Source organism: Neofelis nebulosa, chromosome 9 (assembly GCF_028018385.1).
Source record: "Neofelis nebulosa isolate mNeoNeb1 chromosome 9, mNeoNeb1.pri, whole genome shotgun sequence".
In the NCBI taxonomy this organism is placed as follows: domain Eukaryota; kingdom Metazoa; phylum Chordata; class Mammalia; order Carnivora; family Felidae; genus Neofelis; species Neofelis nebulosa.
Window position 1 is genome coordinate 141,630,861 of NC_080790.1, and position 16,998 is coordinate 141,647,858.

Genomic DNA, 16,998 nt, shown 5'->3' on the forward strand with positions numbered 1-16,998 from the left:
CCAGAGAAGGTAGCTGTTTCCAGAGAAGGTAGCTTCTCCTTCCAGAGAAGGTAGCTGGTTCCAGAGAAGGTTGCTTCTCCTTCCAGAGAAGGTAGCTTCTCCTTCTGGAAAAGGTAGCTGCTTCCCGAGAAGGTAGCTTCTCCCTTCAGAGAAGATAGCTTCCCCTTCCAGAGAAGGTAGCTGCTTCCAGAGAAGATAGCTTCCCCTTCCAGAGAAGGTAGCTGCTTCCAGAGAAGGTAGGTTCTCCTTTCAGAGAAGGTAGCTTCTCCTTCCAGAGAAGGTAGCTGCTTCCAGAGAAGGTAGCTGCTTCCAGAGAAGGTAGCTTCTCCTTCCAGAGAAGGTAGCTGCTTCCAGAGAAGGTAGCTTCTCCTTCCAGAGAAGGTAGCTGTTTCCAGAGAAGGTAGCTTCTCCTTCCAGAGAAGGTAGCTGTTTCCAGAGAAGGTAGCTTCTCCTTCCAGAGAAGGTAGCCGTTTCCAGAGAAGGTAGCTTCTCCTTCCAGAGAAGGTAGCTGCTCCCAGAGAAGGTAGCTGCTTCCAGAGAAGGTAGCTTCCCCTTCCAGAGAAGGTAGCTGCTTCCCGAGAAGGTAGGTTCTCCTTTCAGAGAAGGTAGCTTCTCCTTCCAGAGAAGGTAGCTGTTTCCAGAGAAGGTAGCTTCTCCTTCCAGAGAAGGTAGCTGGTTCCAGAGAAGGTTGCTTCTCCTTCCAGAGAAGGTAGCTTCTCCTTCTGGAAAAGGTAGCTGCTTCCCGAGAAGGTAGCTTCTCCCTTCAGAGAAGATAGCTTCCCCTTCCAGAGAAGGTAGCTGCTTCCAGAGAAGATAGCTTCCCCTTCCAGAGAAGGTAGCTGCTTCCAGAGAAGGTAGGTTCTCCTTTCAGAGAAGGTAGCTTCTCCTTCCAGAGAAGGTAGCTGCTTCCAGAGAAGGTAGCTGCTTCCAGAGAAGGTAGCTTCTCCTTCCAGAGAAGGTAGCTGCTTCCAGAGAAGGTAGCTTCTCCTTCCAGAGAAGGTAGCTGTTTCCAGAGAAGGTAGCTTCTCCTTCCAGAGAAGGTAGCTGTTTCCAGAGAAGGTAGCTTCTCCTTCCAGAGAAGGTAGCCGTTTCCAGAGAAGGTAGCTTCTCCTTCCAGAGAAGGTAGCTGCTCCCAGAGAAGGTAGCTGCTTCCAGAGAAGGTAGCTTCCCCTTCCAGAGAAGGTAGCTGCTTCCAGAGAAGGTAGCTTCTCCTTCCAGAGAAGGTAGCTGTTTCCAGAGAAGGTAGCTTCTCCTTCCAGAGAATGTAGCTGTTTCCAGAGAAGGTAGCTTCTCCTTCCAGAGAAGGTAGCTGCTTCCAGAGAAGGTAGCTTCTCCTTCCAGAGAAGGTAGCTGGTTCCAGAGAAGGTTGCTTCTCCTTCCAGAGAAGGTAGCTTCTCCTTCTGGAAAAGGTAGCTGCTTCCAGAGAAAGTAGCTTCTCCTTCCAGAGAAGGTAGCTGCTTCCAGAGAAGGTAGCTTCTCCTTCCAGAGAAGGTAGCTTCTTCCAGAGAAGGTAGCTTCTTCTTTCAGGGAAGGTAGCTGCTGACCTTCCAACTATGCAGGAAGCGTGAGGGTGAGGCTGGAGAGGGAACGTGATCCCTGTTGCCTTTACATCTGGTTGGGAAGCCCCAGGTTCTGACCTGTGGCTTCAGGAATCACTCCAACCGTGGTAGTTCATCCAGGAGCCCCCAGCAGTCTCAGTGTCTGGCATGGGAGAGTCTCTGGGCTTCACCTCCCCCATCTAGTGCTCAGTGCTCACCTCTGACCTCTTTGTGCCAGGTGCCCTGTGCCAGGCTGTGTGGGGCTCGGTCACATCAGCGGCAAATATGCTTCACACAGAAGTGCATCTGGCTGCCCGCTGGCCGCTCGGAGGCAGAAAGAGGGTTCTCTTAATGGCTCACCGTTCTCCTGGAAGTCACTGAAGAACGAGGGGCCCACCTGCCCCACTCCAGGCTGTGATGGCTCCGGTCATGCCAATGGTAGCTTCCTCACCCACCGGAGGTAACTGCCCTGCATGGCTTGCATTTCATAGGCCCCTGGCCTTGGGCATGTGGGCAAGGTTCTTCAGGAAGGACCAGACTCAGGAAGGGCTCAGTTGTGGCCTATAGTTTCTCCAGGGAAAAGCAAGGCACGGATTGGTAGCCAACTGGATGAAGCCATAGAAAATCTGTTAGTATCAGATCATGGTGTTTGTGACATGTGGCACCCCATGTGGCTGCTCCACGTGGAGCACGTGGAGTCCCTCCAGCAAGAGTGAGTGGAGCCCTGAGTCTCGTGTGTGCATTCTCGACAGAGGCTGCCGGCTTCTCATGAAAAGCTGGCCCCTCCTGCTGGGGTCTCTTCGTTGAACTTTGGGCCCACGTGTGCCTGCTGTGGAAGGGACATGGCGACAAGACCCCTCCTTGCCTGGGCTCTCATTTGCCCCCAACACCTGTCCCAGGCCTGGGGACAGCTTGCCTCCCCCATTCTATTCCTCTGTGTGCCAGGCAGCTGAGGTATTGGCCAAGGTGCAGGGGTCACTACACTGTTCATCAGAAACCTTCTCTTTCTTTTGTTCCGTCCCTGTCTCTCCACCTAAAGATTAATGAACTCATTCGTTCCACAAGCTTTGACTTAGAGTCCACCAAATACCAGGCTCAGGAGAGCAGAGAACAAGAGTTGATTTGGGCCAAGTGAGGGACAGACTATAACCAAACAAATGAGTAAGATATTGCAGTGTGGCCAAGAGGAGAGATGCTGTGGGGGAGGATAGTGGCAGGGAGGAGGGAGGGAGGCCTCTCTGAGAAGGGGGTGAGGAGCTTGGCCCAGGCAATCTGGGGATAAGCCTTTAGGGCCTAAGCTGGGAAAGGCCTGGGCTACTGAATAAGGGGTGTGGAAGCTTGGCGGCCGGAGCCGGGGAGCAGGTGGCAAGAGGAGACGAATGAGAAAGTTCCAACCAGGGTCCTACCAGGCTGCCAGCCAATGAGGACTTGGCTTTCATTGTGATGTGTCATCACAGACTGGCCCTTGGTATGTGACCTTGGACTGGTTTTTGGTGTGACCTTTGCTTCCAGCTTATCTGGCTGTCCCAGAGCAACCTTTGCTGGAAAGAAGGGAAAAGTCTCAGGGGATGAGGTTCTCAGCACGAAGTTCAAGACGAGTGATGGTAAGGTGTCCCTCCTGCAGTTCCTCCGAGCGATGTCTGTGACATGGGTGAGTGAGCAGGTACTGGCGGGAGGGGGTAGGGAGACAAGGCCCCTCCTAGCGTGAGTCATGGTGGAGACAGACTGCTTACCTGAGTCGACGGGTCCCCCAACCTAGCTCTGGACCCCTGGTCGCCTCAAGTCTGGGATCCTGGCCCTCAAGTGGCCATGCTTGCTCTAACCTGGGTATTGACAAGTGGTGGCATCAGAGAACCCTGATGGCGGCATCAGAAGCCACGCTCTCAGGGTTTGTGGATTCGTGAACTCAGTTAGTGTCAACGAAGAGGGAAGCTGAGGAAATTCAGTACCACCTGGAAAACTTCCGTCTTTATCTTGGCAATTAACACTTGCCAAAGATTTATACTCTCCTATCCGTGCCCCAGGGTCAGGGGGAAAAATGTAGACACACGGCTGCTAGTCTCCAAGATCGACTTTTCCAGCACAAAAGTGGGATACGAGCTGCCCACCGAGCCAGGCAGGTTGCCTCTGCTTGGACGGGCTCCCTAGTCCCACCTAGAAAACAGGCCTCCACTGCACTCCCACCTGCTGGCCTGGGCACAAAGCTGAGGGCCACAACCAAGGTTTCTCTCTGGGGCAGTTCTGGAGAACGATGAAGAGATCAAGCAGCTGAACCAGGAGATCCGCGACCTGAACGAGTCCAACTCGGAGATGGAGGCTGCCATGGTACAGCTGCAGTCCCAGGTGGGTGGTGCTGCCCACCTGCACGAACGCCCTCTCCCTCCCCACCGGAGAGGTCCTGGTCCTCAGCCTGCACTTCAGTGAGGCAGGAAAACTGAGCCCCTCATCAAACTTGCTGCCAAGCTGAGCTGATGGGCATAGCGCTCAGCGAGACTCAGAACATGCCACACCCGCCCTCACTGGCTGTTCTTCCAGCGGTAAGGGGTCTTCAGGTGGCCCTGCCGGGGGTCCCATCAGGGTTACTGGTGCCATCAGAGTTGGCTGCTAGCCCTGTAGGAGTAGCACCACCAGGTGGGTTCTGGGGGTCTGGCTGGAGCCTGCCTCGACCACAGTACTGCCATACACCAGCCGAGTGACCTGGAAAACCCGTTGGCAATGTGCATCTTGACGTCCTTGCTGGTGGAGTGAAGAGAAAAATAGGAGTCAACTCTGTGAGGTTGTTGTGAGGTAAAGACATTTGTATGAGGAGGCGTCTGACCCAGAAAGAGCCACTGTTGCCATGTGATAGAGTTACACATTTCTTTAAGGGTATTTGTCATCTCTCTGATTTCCCCAAAATGAACATTTGTCATCAGGAAAAAATGCAGCGAAAGCCTTATTCCGAAAAGAAGACAGTGCCCTGTCCTTAGCTGTTGAGTAGGGGGCTGGAGAGAACCTGGAGCACAGAAGGAGTGGCCACACATAGCTGTGTCCCCTGTGGCTTGAAGGGCAGAGGGACAAGGAGGTACTGGGCCCTGCAGGATCTGAGGGCAGGAAGGACAGATGGGAAGGTGGTGAGGCTCCTTCCCAGAGGCTGCAGTGTGACACATTGGAGCTCTACATGTCTTGTTCCTCTGTTCCTTCTTCCACTGGAAAACAGGCTTTCACGCTGACCTCCTGTGTAAACAGAGCATCAGCCCATGGAGATTAGGAAGGATTTTCATTCTGCAGCACTTTCCCCAGGTTCCTAGGCAGTAGAAGCAGAGGAGTGTTGGGGCGTCTCTGGGTGCCGAGACATATCACTGTGTGACTGCCACCCTCTGTCCCTCACTGCTCCCTCCCTTCTCAGAGTGTACCCTTGGGGCAGCACCTCTGATTTCTCCCTTTTTGCTGATTTCCACCTTTTTTTTTCTTCAAAGTTTTTATTTAGTTATTTTGAGAGAGAGAGTGGGTAGGGGAGGGGCAGAGAGAGAGAATCCCGAACAGGCTTCTGTTCCACTGCTCCACTGGCGTGGAGGCCAGTGTGGGGCTTGAACTCGTGAACCGCAAGATCATGACCCCAGCCGAAACCAAGAGTCAGATGCTCAACACAGTCACTGAGCCACCAGGCACCCCCTGATTTCCACCTTTTTGTTTATCGGCATCCATTTGGAAGGACCGAGAGCCCCCTTTCCTCTAGAGGGAGTTTTGAGTCATGTGCTCTGCCGAAGGCTCAGGCAGAGAGAAGGCAGGCCCCTAACTCCTACTCCCAAGTGTTTTAAGCCGAAGATTTGTCACCAGGTGACGAAGCATGGTGTTTCCCAGCCACGTGGTTGGAGGAAAGCACTCTACCTGATCCATAGCTTTCTAAAAGGCAGCTTACCTGTCTCTATCTGGGGACAGCTTAATGTGTCACACATGTCATGTGAACTTGCCTGTGCCCTGAGGCCTCCTTAAGATGTGGTCAGGTTGGGGGCTGCCCTCCCAAGCAAGTCTTCTCCAGATCAGGCCCCAGGGAAGGTTTCCCACCTTCCCCATGCTGGCTGTGAATGTCTGCATAGGGTTATACGGACCCTGAGACTCACCTGATCGCTTGAGCTGCTCTGGGTAGGCCGGACTGCCCATGACCCGTAGCCCTGCTGTCACTGTCACTCTCAGGGTGTGCTGGAGGAGTCATTGACTGGCTCCACTCAGCTAGGAGTGGCTGTCTTCCACAGCTTTATTAAGGCACTTTGTTGGCCTTTCTGGTGGGGAGAAAACCCAAAGGCAGCCAGACACCCCATAAAGTGCGTGCAGTATTCCCATTACAGACAAGGAAGAAGAAGCATGGCGAGGTTAACTGTACGGCTAGTGGTGGGCTGGGATGTGAGCCCAGGGTGCTCAGTCTGTGTTCCTCTCTGCCCCCGCAGGACAGATGTGGCATAGAAACCCATGGTCCCACACCACTCCTGGCTGAGTCCCTGTGTCCCCTCCTCCGTCCAGGGACCAGAGTCCCTACGTCTTTGCCTTCTCCCAGAAAGATAGCAGATGTGGCACAGTTAGCATGCTGGGTGTGTCCCAGGAGGACATGATATGGTCCATGGGGCCCCCATGACAGGAGGCATTTCCCACCTTGGTCCGGTGCAGATCTCCTCCATGGAGAAGAGCCTGAAGAATATCGAAGAGGAGAACAAGCTCATTGAGGAGCAGAATGAAGCCCTGTTTCTGGAGCTGTCGGGCCTGAGCCAGGCCCTCATCCAAAGTCTCGCCAACATCCGCCTTCCGCACATGGTAAGCAGTGTGTGGCCCTGCGGGCACGCCAGTGAGCTTGTGGCTGACTGTCCCCCCCACCCCCTGCCAGGGCTCTGGGGAGGGCCAGGAGGGCGGGGCACACCTCTACCTCTGGGGTCCTGCCAGGAGGGCAGGCGCTCTGCCCGACAGGCTGCTGGCCACAGTGGTTCCAGCTGTCCCGAAGGGCTTATGAATCCACAGCAGGGTGCTCATGGTTGTTTCAGCCCAAGGGGCAGTGGCGGCCCTAGTAGGTGTGAGGAGATGGGCTTGAGTCCCGCCACAGACTTCTGTGGCTTCTGAAAATCACGGGACACACCGTGTGGATGGAGCTTGCTAAGCTGGTTCTGTTCTCCAGGAGCCAATATGTGAGCAGAATTTCGATGCCTACGTGAGCACCCTCACTGACATGTACTCCAACCAGGAGTGCTACCGGAACCCCGAGAACAAGGACCTCCTGGAGAGCATCAAACGGGCTGTGAGGGGCATCCAGGTCTAGACCCCGTCACTCCAGAGCCACCCCGCCAATCCGGACATCCGGGGCAGCCCGACTTGGCTCCCGCGCTTACCTCCCTTGCCCTGCCCCCGCAGCGGGGAGTCCCAACTCACAGTGACTTCCAGTTGGCAGCCCAGGGAGGCCTCAGCTGGGCTCATCCACAGGGGTGCCTGGAAATCAGTGTCTTTCTCGTTGCACTTGCCAGGCTGGAGGCCTTGACCTCCCCACACGAATGCAGGGCAGGGCATGAAGTATTACAAAGTGATTTATTTTTGTTTTTTGAAAGAAATCTGAAGAGCAGCTCAAAGTCTCCGGTGAAAGCTCATGGACAAGGTTCTCAGGGAAGTTTTGGAGTTTGCAACCACAGTATTCCTTTGTCTGTCGAGGCTGGGAGGGTAGCCGTGGGCACGGGGCGGGTGGTGCGTGTGACAGTGTCAGCCTGGAGCATGTGCCCCTGGGCACACGTCTGCTCAGTGAGGTCAATGTGGCAAGTGTGTTTTCTGTTTTCATTTAACTCAGTTTTGTCTTAAGGATGGAATAAAGCACTGTTCCAGAGGGTTAGAAACAGACCTGCAGCCCATGGCCAACTTGAGGACTCTAACCTGGGAACCCCTGGAAGTTCCACATTAAAGCACCTCACTTCTAGGGGCAGCTGGCACCCCAAGCCCGCACAGACACGTGCAGGCTTGGGGTCACGCTCCCCCTCGGGGCTGCCGCCTTCAGACCCAGGTCTGGGTCAGGGCCAGGGTCTCTGGCTGTCTGTGCGTCCACTCATGCCTGTGACCCGTCACTGCCGCTTTACCTGGGTCGTGGCCGAGCTTGACTGGGGTGGAGGTGGCATCAGCAAGGTCAGGGGATAAATCCCTAATTAGGAGACCACCAAGGTTTCACTTCCTTTTAGATCCATTCAAGACGTGAAAAAAAATTTTAATATAATGTGTTAAACACAATGTTCCTAACGTGTAAATAGAGTCCAAATCGGTTGTGACTGCAATTCCAAGTTAGTATTTAAAAGTAGAGAAATTGCACTTCCTGGAAGAAAAAAAAAAGTAGTTAGTTTAATTATTCTGTACATTATTTAATTTTGTCAAGATGTAAGTATTTATATTCACAACCTCTTGTGTTAACATTTGCTATTTATTTAACATTTTTATTTATTAATTTTGTACTGTTTCAACTAGACCCCACACCAGGACATCATGAGAGGGAAACAGATGAAATCAAAGCAAAATTGACTATTTGACAAGAGATAGGCCACAAAAAATCTTGCTATAACTTCTATATATAGAAGTCTTCTTATAATTTTGATGCAACCAAGTTATTTTTTATATATTTTGTTATTTATTCTTTTAATAATGGAATTTTTTAAAGAGTATTTTGTAACTGAGGAATTTTGATAATTTGGGGATGTTTTCCCCCTGGTCCAATGGAAAGAAAGACTTTTTGGTTTTCTTCATCCCTTCGGTTCCTTTTGTTTCAGGCACGGACAACAGCAAGTGGAATTCTGTATTTATTATTTATTTAAGTGTAGCGCAGATGTGTGTGCTCTGGCGTGTTTCTTGTGTTGCGTCTGTGTGCTGGTTCTTGATGGCTGAGTCATGCTGCTGTGAAGGAGTGCTGGCCACAGGCAGCACCGAGCAGTCCCCGCTCACAGGCTCCCTGCTCCTCCGACAGCTCCGAAACTGTGACCCCCTTCCTCAGGAAATGCGTGGAACCCACAGCACAGCACTTCTCGGTGTGTTTGCAGGGTGATTTCCTAATAAAAGTCCACTCTGACTGTGTGGGACCGGTGTGTACTGTGCCGGCGGTCTGTGTCCCTGAGAGCCCTAATGAGTCACCTTCCTGGGGAGTGGCTGGGTGGGTGGGTGGGTGGCCTCTTCCACCTGTGGTCTCTTCTTGGGACCCTAATGTGGAACGAACATCCTTCCCCTAAGGGGCGGTTCTAGGAGGTCTAAGTCACTGTGCTCTGCCTCTTCCCACATGACTGGGTATGTGCAGAGCAGAACTTTCTCTTGGGCTTGGACAGGAGTCTTCCTGTTGGGGTTGTCAGACAGGGTGGGGTGGCAGGGGTGGTGGGGTTGAGGGGTGGAATAGGGGTTGCCACAGACCACCTCTCCTGGCCACAAGGAGGAAGCCAGCTGCAGTAGGAGAGAGTCTGGACATTCTGGAGGGAGGTAGAGTCGAGAAATGGAAAGAGAAAGGTGGAGGTGGAAGGGAGGGGATGAGAGAACTCTCTAATCTTTTCAGAGCTCCTGGTCCAGCTGAAGGTTGCCCATCCTCGCATTTCCCAGTTATGCAGGGAACGAACTCTTCTTCTCTTTCCTCCTTCTCCTTCCTCCCCTCATTCCTCCTCCTCTTTCTCCTCTTCTCTTTTCTTCTTCTCCCTCCTCCTCCTCTTCCTCCTTCTTCTTTGCTTAAGCTCTTGCGCTTGGCTTTATTGGCCTTGCAGTGGCGCCTCACCATTTTCACACTTTGATGTCAGGTGGAGCTCTAGCTCTCACAGGGTGAGACTTAGGTTTGGAGTTTCAGCCTGAACTGTCCACACCTTTTGACCTCCTTGGGAATCTGGCCTTGAAGGCCAACCTGGAGCTCCCACCTGACATGATGAAGGAAAATTCTTAGAAATTCTGAGCCTCATTTCCAACCACTGTCTGAATCAGACAGGGTCCAGGACACCTGGGGGCATTTGGTGTGTTTGGAGGGCAGCTGCGCTTGGGCCTTCGCTGTACCCCCAACCCCCCTCCCCACCCCACTCCACACTGTCCTTGTCTTTCTCTCTTTCCTTTCAGTGTCTACAGCGTGCAGGCCTCTGAGGCCTGGCCTCTTTTCTTTGGGCAACGTCTATGGCTCCCTCCTCCCGTCCTCCACTTGTCCCTCTTCTCATCTGCCTTTGGCCACGGGGCCTATTCTTGGTTTCCGCCCCACCCTGCACCTGCTGTGTGCTGTCCTCCTGTGTGCTCCGCACAGGCTGCCCCCGTCCGCATCCTGGCCTCTCTCCTTCCCCGAATCAACATCCCTACCGCTCATGTCTGCCGTGTGCAGACTACTCCCACACTGCTTCCCAAGTCTGCTTTTCCCAGTTCTAGAACCTTCTGGGTCTCCACTTGGATGTTCCACAGGCCACAGGACATGTACCCAAGTGACCACAACAGCCCATCTGCTGCTCCTAGCCTGACCCTCCCTGGGCCCAGCAAGATGCCAATCCTCATTAGCTGCCTGTCCTGATTCATCCAGCTGAAGAGATCGTGGCCACATGGAAGCTACCAAGAGGGGCCACAGTGTCTGTGGTGCCACATGGATGTGGATGTTACCATGGAGCACCAGTCGGGTCGTGTGTGCCCCCCAGACGGGGCCACCCAGGGGTGTTGCCCTAATGAGGCCAACGTATGACTTGATGAAGAACAGGTGAGTATTAGGGCTACATCCAGCTGTGCAGGCATGCATGCATGGTGGCATCAGCCATGCCCTGCCTACCACAGGGGACGGGGTGGACTCAGTGACTACTGAACTCCAAGGGAGGTCCTCCCACTGAGGTATCCATTTGGGCTGGTTCTGGCTCTGAGGGCTGCTCACACCCCCAGCAGCTTCTTGAGCCAGTATAGGTCTTAGGGGCACGCCTGGAGCCCCAAGGAATCAGAGGAGCTGCTGCAGTCTCAGCTCTGTGGGGCCATCCCCAAGCCTCCCGCTTCCAGGATGAGGGGCCTAGGGGGAGGGGCAGGGGAGCCCACAGAGCAACCCTGCTTCTCACATAGGATCCTGGAAGTGGGTGTGGAGGACACAGGTGCAGCTCCCTCTCCAGCGCCATGCCAATGGACCCCCTCGTTGGATCCACCCATCTCTGCTCACTGGGTACCTTCTGCCAAGTTGGACACATTTCTGCCCGTGTCTTTCACACACTGTCAAAAATGTTTTCCTCGTGTTTAATTCTGTCATGGCTCTCCCTGTGGCAGTTGTCAAAACAGCAAAGGAGAAACCTGGTGCTGTTTATGACTAAAGATGGTAAGGAGTCCACCCAAGGCTCACCTGCTGCATTGTGAACAAGCAGAAGAGCTTGTAAGTCCTCCAACACGCCTCCCAGGGCCACTGCTTGCGTCCCCACACAGAGCTCGATAATCCAAGACACCATCAGGCACCAAACATAGAAGGGCTCAGTCACAGCTGAGTCACCCCACATAAAACCCTACCTGGATCAGCCCTGAGCAGGTACAGGAGAGAAGTAATGACAAACCCACCTCTTGTCAACGACTGTGGTGCGGGCACTAGGATTGTCCCTGTCATACACACCAGAAGGCTGAGGCCCACCAAGCTGCTCAGGGTCACACAGAGGACTGGCTATGTTGCCAGGATTTACACCAGCCCTCTGGTCCCTGGGGTCTGTCCTCTTCAAGAAGAGGAAGGGGTGCCAGCTCAGCTGAACCCCATGTAGCAGTCAGACCCAGTGGGCACAGAGGAGCCACAGGAGAAGGAGCTACTATGATCCCCAGGCCAGTGGACAGAGAAGGAGCCACCAGGAAGAATCTGTCCAGGCACAGCATGGACAGATAGGTCCCCCAGTCTCGGGAGAGTCGTATTGGCAGATACCATTGCCTCCCAGGATGCTCTGACCATTCCCTAAGGTAGCTGGGACTGGACAGAGACTCTGAAGCCTCCTTGAGGTGGAGGGGGTTCTCCAGCACTCCTATGGCTCCTCCTGCCTATGGGGCTGAGCAAGGTATACCTGTCCCCGAGGGGACCTCTCCTTGCCCCCATCAGCCTGGGCTGGTCTGCCTGGATGATTCACTGTCACTGTGCCAGCCAGTGCTTTCCCACAGGGCAGTTAGGCTTATCCAAGATCCGTTTCCTACACTCCTAAAGGCAGTTTCTTCCCATGTATACATTTTCAGTCCATAGCAGAAAGAACTAAGGTGTGGTCCTTGTACTGGGACCACAATCTCCAGAATATTCCTGATCATTCCCTAGCCATCACCACGCTTGTACCCTCCCTGGAGGACCTCTTACCCTCATATTGTTCCCAGAGGGTATGACAGCTAGCTGCCTGACCCCATCCCATGTGCTGGCCCTCTGTGTGATTTCTGCTGAGCTCAGGTCTGAGGGGGGCCCTGGAAGCAGGTCTGGGATCACGGGGAGAGACCCCCAAGCACATTTCCTTCTTGTAGAGCTGAATCTGTGGGGGCCTTTTTGGAGTTTGGAACCCCTTGACATTGTTTGAGAAATTATGTGTGCATGTGCAGTGACGGGATTGGCGGGGGATCTTTCTCCTGATCCACAGCCCTCCCACACTCTTGAGCAGTGGGGAGACTTCTCAGCTCACAGTCCCAAAGTGTCCTATGAATATGATACTCCGGTGACCACAGGTTAGGGACCACATCTCGCATTGAGTAGCCCCTGACAAGTTGACTCTCTGTGCTACAGTTTCCTAGTAAGTACAGAAGGAGGGGCATATGAAGACTTGAGACATGTGCATTCACCACAGTGGGGACCCAGTCATTCTGAAACAGCTGAAGCATTTGAATGCCCCCACTCCCCACCAGCTCAGGGTCCCTGAAAAGCTGTGTCAGAGGCATCAGTGGCAGGGGCTCATGATGATGGTGGTCTGCTTCAGGCCTCAAGGCTCACTCCATGCTCACAGAATTCTGATCCAGACACCAACCTTTTGCCACCCTACCATGCTCAAAGTGTCCTGGGGAAACTTTCAACGGTCCTAGGGCACCCCTGGGTGGCTACTGGTATGGGGGGAGGGGCTGCTGCCACCACCCTGCATTTTGAAGCCCTGGGTCAGGACTGGTGATCTCCAAACATTGTTCAAGCATGTAAACTGTTTAGATGGAATGTCACACAGAGTCCCTGTGCTATTCTGGCCAAGGTTGAGGGTCAGAACTGGTGTGGCCTGAGGGAGATGTCCAGCCCCCTGGGGTAGGTTCAACCAGATGTCCCATCAGAGCGTCTCTAGCTACCTCCCTCACCAGCCAAGTACAGAGCCTAGGAGACCAAGTGGGGAGAAAGGGCCAAATACAGGATGTGTGCTCTGTTGGGTGGGGGGTGGGCAGGAAGCATGTCTGCAAAAGGCAACTGCGTGGACGACAGTTAGAGGTGCTGGGCAAGTCCCCTTTGTGGGGACTCCCGGTTTCTGACACAGTAGCACTGGCAGCAGCTTTGTTTGAGTCAGAGGCCATCTCACGCCTGGGAACCTTGAGCATGCCACTTCTGTGCTTTGGTTTTCTTCTCCGTAAAGGGGTCCACAGCACATGCTACTGAAGGAGGGGAGGAGGAAGGTGGAAAGGGTTAGCCCAGGCCGCAGGTCATGCACTATCCCCTGACGCTCCGAGGACACCCTTGAACCCACCTCCCCTTCCCTGCATCTCCCCATTTATACCAGTCATCACTCCCAGCTCCAAGATCTGCCTCTGTTAGGTGCTAGCCACCCCCCAGGGCCCTCCAAGTCTAGGTACCTCTCACCCGGGGCCTGAGGATTGAATACATCTGCTGCTGTCACCGCTGTTAGCAACTGGTCTGGCCTGCCAACAGCTGCATTCAGAAGTTCTGAAGTTTGGTCTTTCCAGACTGGCCTTCCTTCTCCAAGGCTGCTGCCCACCCATGCTTTCCCCTGATGCCTTTCCTCTCGTAAGTCACAGGAGCCAGGGAGGAGAGTCAGAGGGGCTGGCAAAGGGGGAGGAGACCCTTGAACCCTAGGACTCATAGCTTAGGAAATGTGGCTGTCCGCTCCTCAGGAAGCTTCCACCCCAGGTACCCTGGAGGCAGGGCTCTGGACCCTGGGCTGACACTGCTTCTTCATGTTATCTATCATCTATCATCTATGTATGTATGCATGTATGTATCTATCTATCCTCTATGTATCTATCTATCTATCTAGAACTGGGGTGGGGAGGGGATTTATTTTATGGAATCTGCTCACTCAATTGCAGTGGCTAAGTCTGAAATCTGCAGGACAGGTGGCAGACTGGAGACCAGGAAGAGTTGATGCTGTAGTTTGGTGTCCAAAGGCCATCTGGAGGCAGAATTCCTTCTTCCCTGGGGAATCCCAGTCTTTGCTCTTAGGGCCTCAAGTGCTTGGATAAGACCCACCCCACATTATGGAGGGTAGTTTGCTTTACTCAATGTTTGTTGATTTAAATGTTTTTTTTAAATTTTTTAATGTTTGTATTTATTTGAGAGAGAGAGAGAGCGCAGAGCGCATGAGCACAAGCGGGGGAGGGGCAGAGAGAGAGAGGGAGACAGAATCTCAAGCAGGCTCTGCACTGTCCTCGTAGAGACCAACACCTGAGCTGAAATCAAGAGTTGGACGTTAAACCAACTGAGCCACCTGGGCCCCCCTGATTTAAATGTTAATCACATCCAAAACATCCTGTCAGGCATCTAGACTCTTTACCCAAACATCTGGGCACCACATCCTAGCCAAGCAGATACATAAACTTCAGCGTCGTTCTTCATCAGACCTCTTCCCTGTGCCCACACATTACTAACTTTTTATTAAGGTGGTTTGTTCTAAGATGACAAATTATCTTTAGACCCCTTCTCAATCATTTCACATCTAGGAATACATTGGAGTTCACCAGCACTTTCAGATAACCTCAAAGTGCACTCACCTGCACAGCACACGTAGCAGAGAAGCCGTAAGGTGTGTCTGAAACTGGTTAATTCCACTTGCTGGCCACAGATGGCTCACTGTGAGGAAAAATGGTGTTTGCCCTTTTTGGAGGAGAGTGTGGATGCTTTCAACACAACAGCTGTGCAGGGGCGACGCCTTGTGGCATCTTGTGACCTGCCATCAACCTCGTCTGTACTTCTTCATTTATAACGTGTCTTTGCTATCTGGGTGTTTAAAATTTTTTTTTCTCTCCATCATTGGTTTTGAGCACTTTGATTATACTGTGCCTTGCTCGTTTCCTTCATGCTCCTGTGCTGGGGGTTCATCAAGATGTATAGTTGTCAACAGATTTGGAAAATTTTCAGCCTTTACTTTCCGAGCTATTTTTTCCCGCCCCATCGTGTCTTTCCTTCTTTCTGGGACACTAATTACATGTATTTCAGGACACACGAGGTCACCCCACAACTGCCATTGGTGCTGTTCGTCTATTCTCTTTTCCCTTTTTATTTGGGAGAGTTCTTATTGCCGCGTCTTCAATCCTTTCTTTAGCAACATCCAGTCTGCTGCTAATACCATCCACTGTATTTCTCAACTCAGACATTGTAATTTTTATTCCTAGAGGTTATATTTGGGTCTTTTTAGGTAAGCTCTGTGTCTGCACTTAACTCCTCATTATGCCTCGTCTTTATTTTCCTGACAATTCTAGGAGTGCCTGGGTGGTTCAGTTGGTTAAGTTTCTGGCTTCTGTTCAGGTTGTGATCTCGTGGTTCATGAGATCGAGCCCCGCATTGGGCCCTGTGCTGACAGCTCGGACGGAGCCTGGAGGCCGCTTCGGATTCTGTGTCTCTCTCCCTCTGCCCCTATTCCACTCAAAATTAAATCCACATTAAAAAATTAAATTCACATTCCTCACAATTCCAGAGTGGATACCAGACATTGTGAATTTTATCTTGTTGAGTGTTGGACATTTTGTTTCTCGTGAATATTCTTGAGCTTTGCTCCTGGACACAGTGGCCAGGACACATTTTGATCTTTCAGATCTTTCTCTGATATGCTAGGAGGGGTCTGATCAGCGACGGGTCTGCGGGGAGCTCTGACTCACTCCTGAGGCAAGATCCTCCTGTGTACTCTTCTCACTGTTCCAGAGACCAAGAGGTTTTCCAGTGTGGCTGCTGGTAACCGACATTACTTTCTGCCCCGCTCAACTGTGGGCAGTGTCACCTCTAACCCTTTTGGACCGTTCCTTCCCTGGCCTTGGGTTGTTTCTGCACACACGTGTGCTGATTAGTTCTCTAACTGAACACTTGATGGGGACCTGCTGCAGGTCCCCAGGTCCTCTATGTATCTTTCTCCCCACCTGTAGTCTGCCCTGGGACCTCTAGTTACCTTGGTCTCCCTGCATTCTCAGTTTCGTCTCCTCAGCTCAGGGAGTCCTCCCGGCTCCGCTAGGGATCCCCTCCTCCCTGCCACTGCAGGCTGAAGACTCTCACAGCAGTGAGATGGGGCAATTGTAAGGACTCAGCCCTTTGGTTTCTCGTCTCTCAGGAGTCACTGAGGTTTGTTGCACAACGTCCAGGTTCTGAGAACTGTTGCTACACATATTTGTCCATTTCTTGGTTGTTTCAGGCATGAGGGCAAGTCCAGTCCATCTTGGTCAGAGTTTCAGAGTTTCTTGGCACATTTCAGTTAGGGCTGATGAAAAAATTCTGGAGATGGATAGTGGTGATGGTTGCACAACGCTTAAAACGCACTTAATGCCGCTGAACTGTGCACTTGAAAGTGGCTCGAATGATAAATGTTATGCTCTCTCTATATCACCACAATAAAAACATTTTTAAAGCTACCTCAGCCAAAGGAAGTATTAGTACTGTACTTTGAAGATAACAACACAACCCACTGCCTGTGGCTCCAGCCACAAGTACCCAGGTTCACCCCTGCCTCAGGCCTCTACGTGACCTTCCCTGTGCCAGGGGACCCCTCCTGTAGGTATGCTAAGCACGAGTGGCCCACAAATCACCCATCCCAAGTGCATACCCTTCAGTAAGCCTTCCCAACACCTGTCAGGGACACCGCACAGCTCCCCATGGTAACATCCTGCACACTGGAAGAAGAAAGACAAGCTCATCCAACTGCAGGTTGGTCTGGTGGCCTTTGCAAGGCACTGACACCTCCATTTTACAGATGGGGAAACTGTGAGCGGATTGGATGCTGTCAGGAAGCAGAGGCATCTCAGAGATATGTGTTAGGAGGGCAGGGCAGGGGGAGGCTCCTCTGTAAGTGATGAAGGAGCAGGGGTCACTGGTATTGGTTGGGACAGAATATATTTGAGATTCTGTGGGTGACACAGGGGCCTTGTTTTGGTCTGTGCTTGGGCACAGTTACGTTTTGTCTCACTGTATCATAATGGAGCTCCTCTGCAAGGTTGTCTGGGTCCAACGGGAGAACACACGGCCTTGCTGTGAGCGCCAGGCGAGCTTCCAGTGTCAGGGACTGCTCTTGTCATTCTCAGAGATCATACCAGTATCTACTTCACGGAAATAATCCACATAAAGTGCTTAGCGTGACACCCTACG

General features: G+C 52.6%; 1 protein-coding gene across 5 annotated transcripts in view; it reads left to right on the plus strand.

Moving 5' to 3' along the window:
* Positions 1-8,600, plus strand: part of MYT1 (myelin transcription factor 1) — a 74,196-nt gene extending 65,596 nt beyond the window's left edge. For all 5 annotated transcript variants that reach the window (XM_058686322.1, XM_058686321.1, XM_058686323.1 and 2 more), the window contains exons 19-23: positions 1,777-1,998; positions 3,051-3,142; positions 3,778-3,881; positions 6,183-6,326; positions 6,682-8,600. In XM_058686322.1, coding sequence (XP_058542305.1) covers positions 1,777-1,998; positions 3,051-3,142; positions 3,778-3,881; positions 6,183-6,326; positions 6,682-6,822 — 703 coding nt within the window. In that variant the 3' untranslated portion in view covers positions 6,823-8,600. The remainder of the gene's footprint in view (positions 1-1,776; positions 1,999-3,050; positions 3,143-3,777; positions 3,882-6,182; positions 6,327-6,681) is intronic.
* The last annotated feature ends 8,398 nt before the right edge of the window (positions 8,601-16,998 follow it).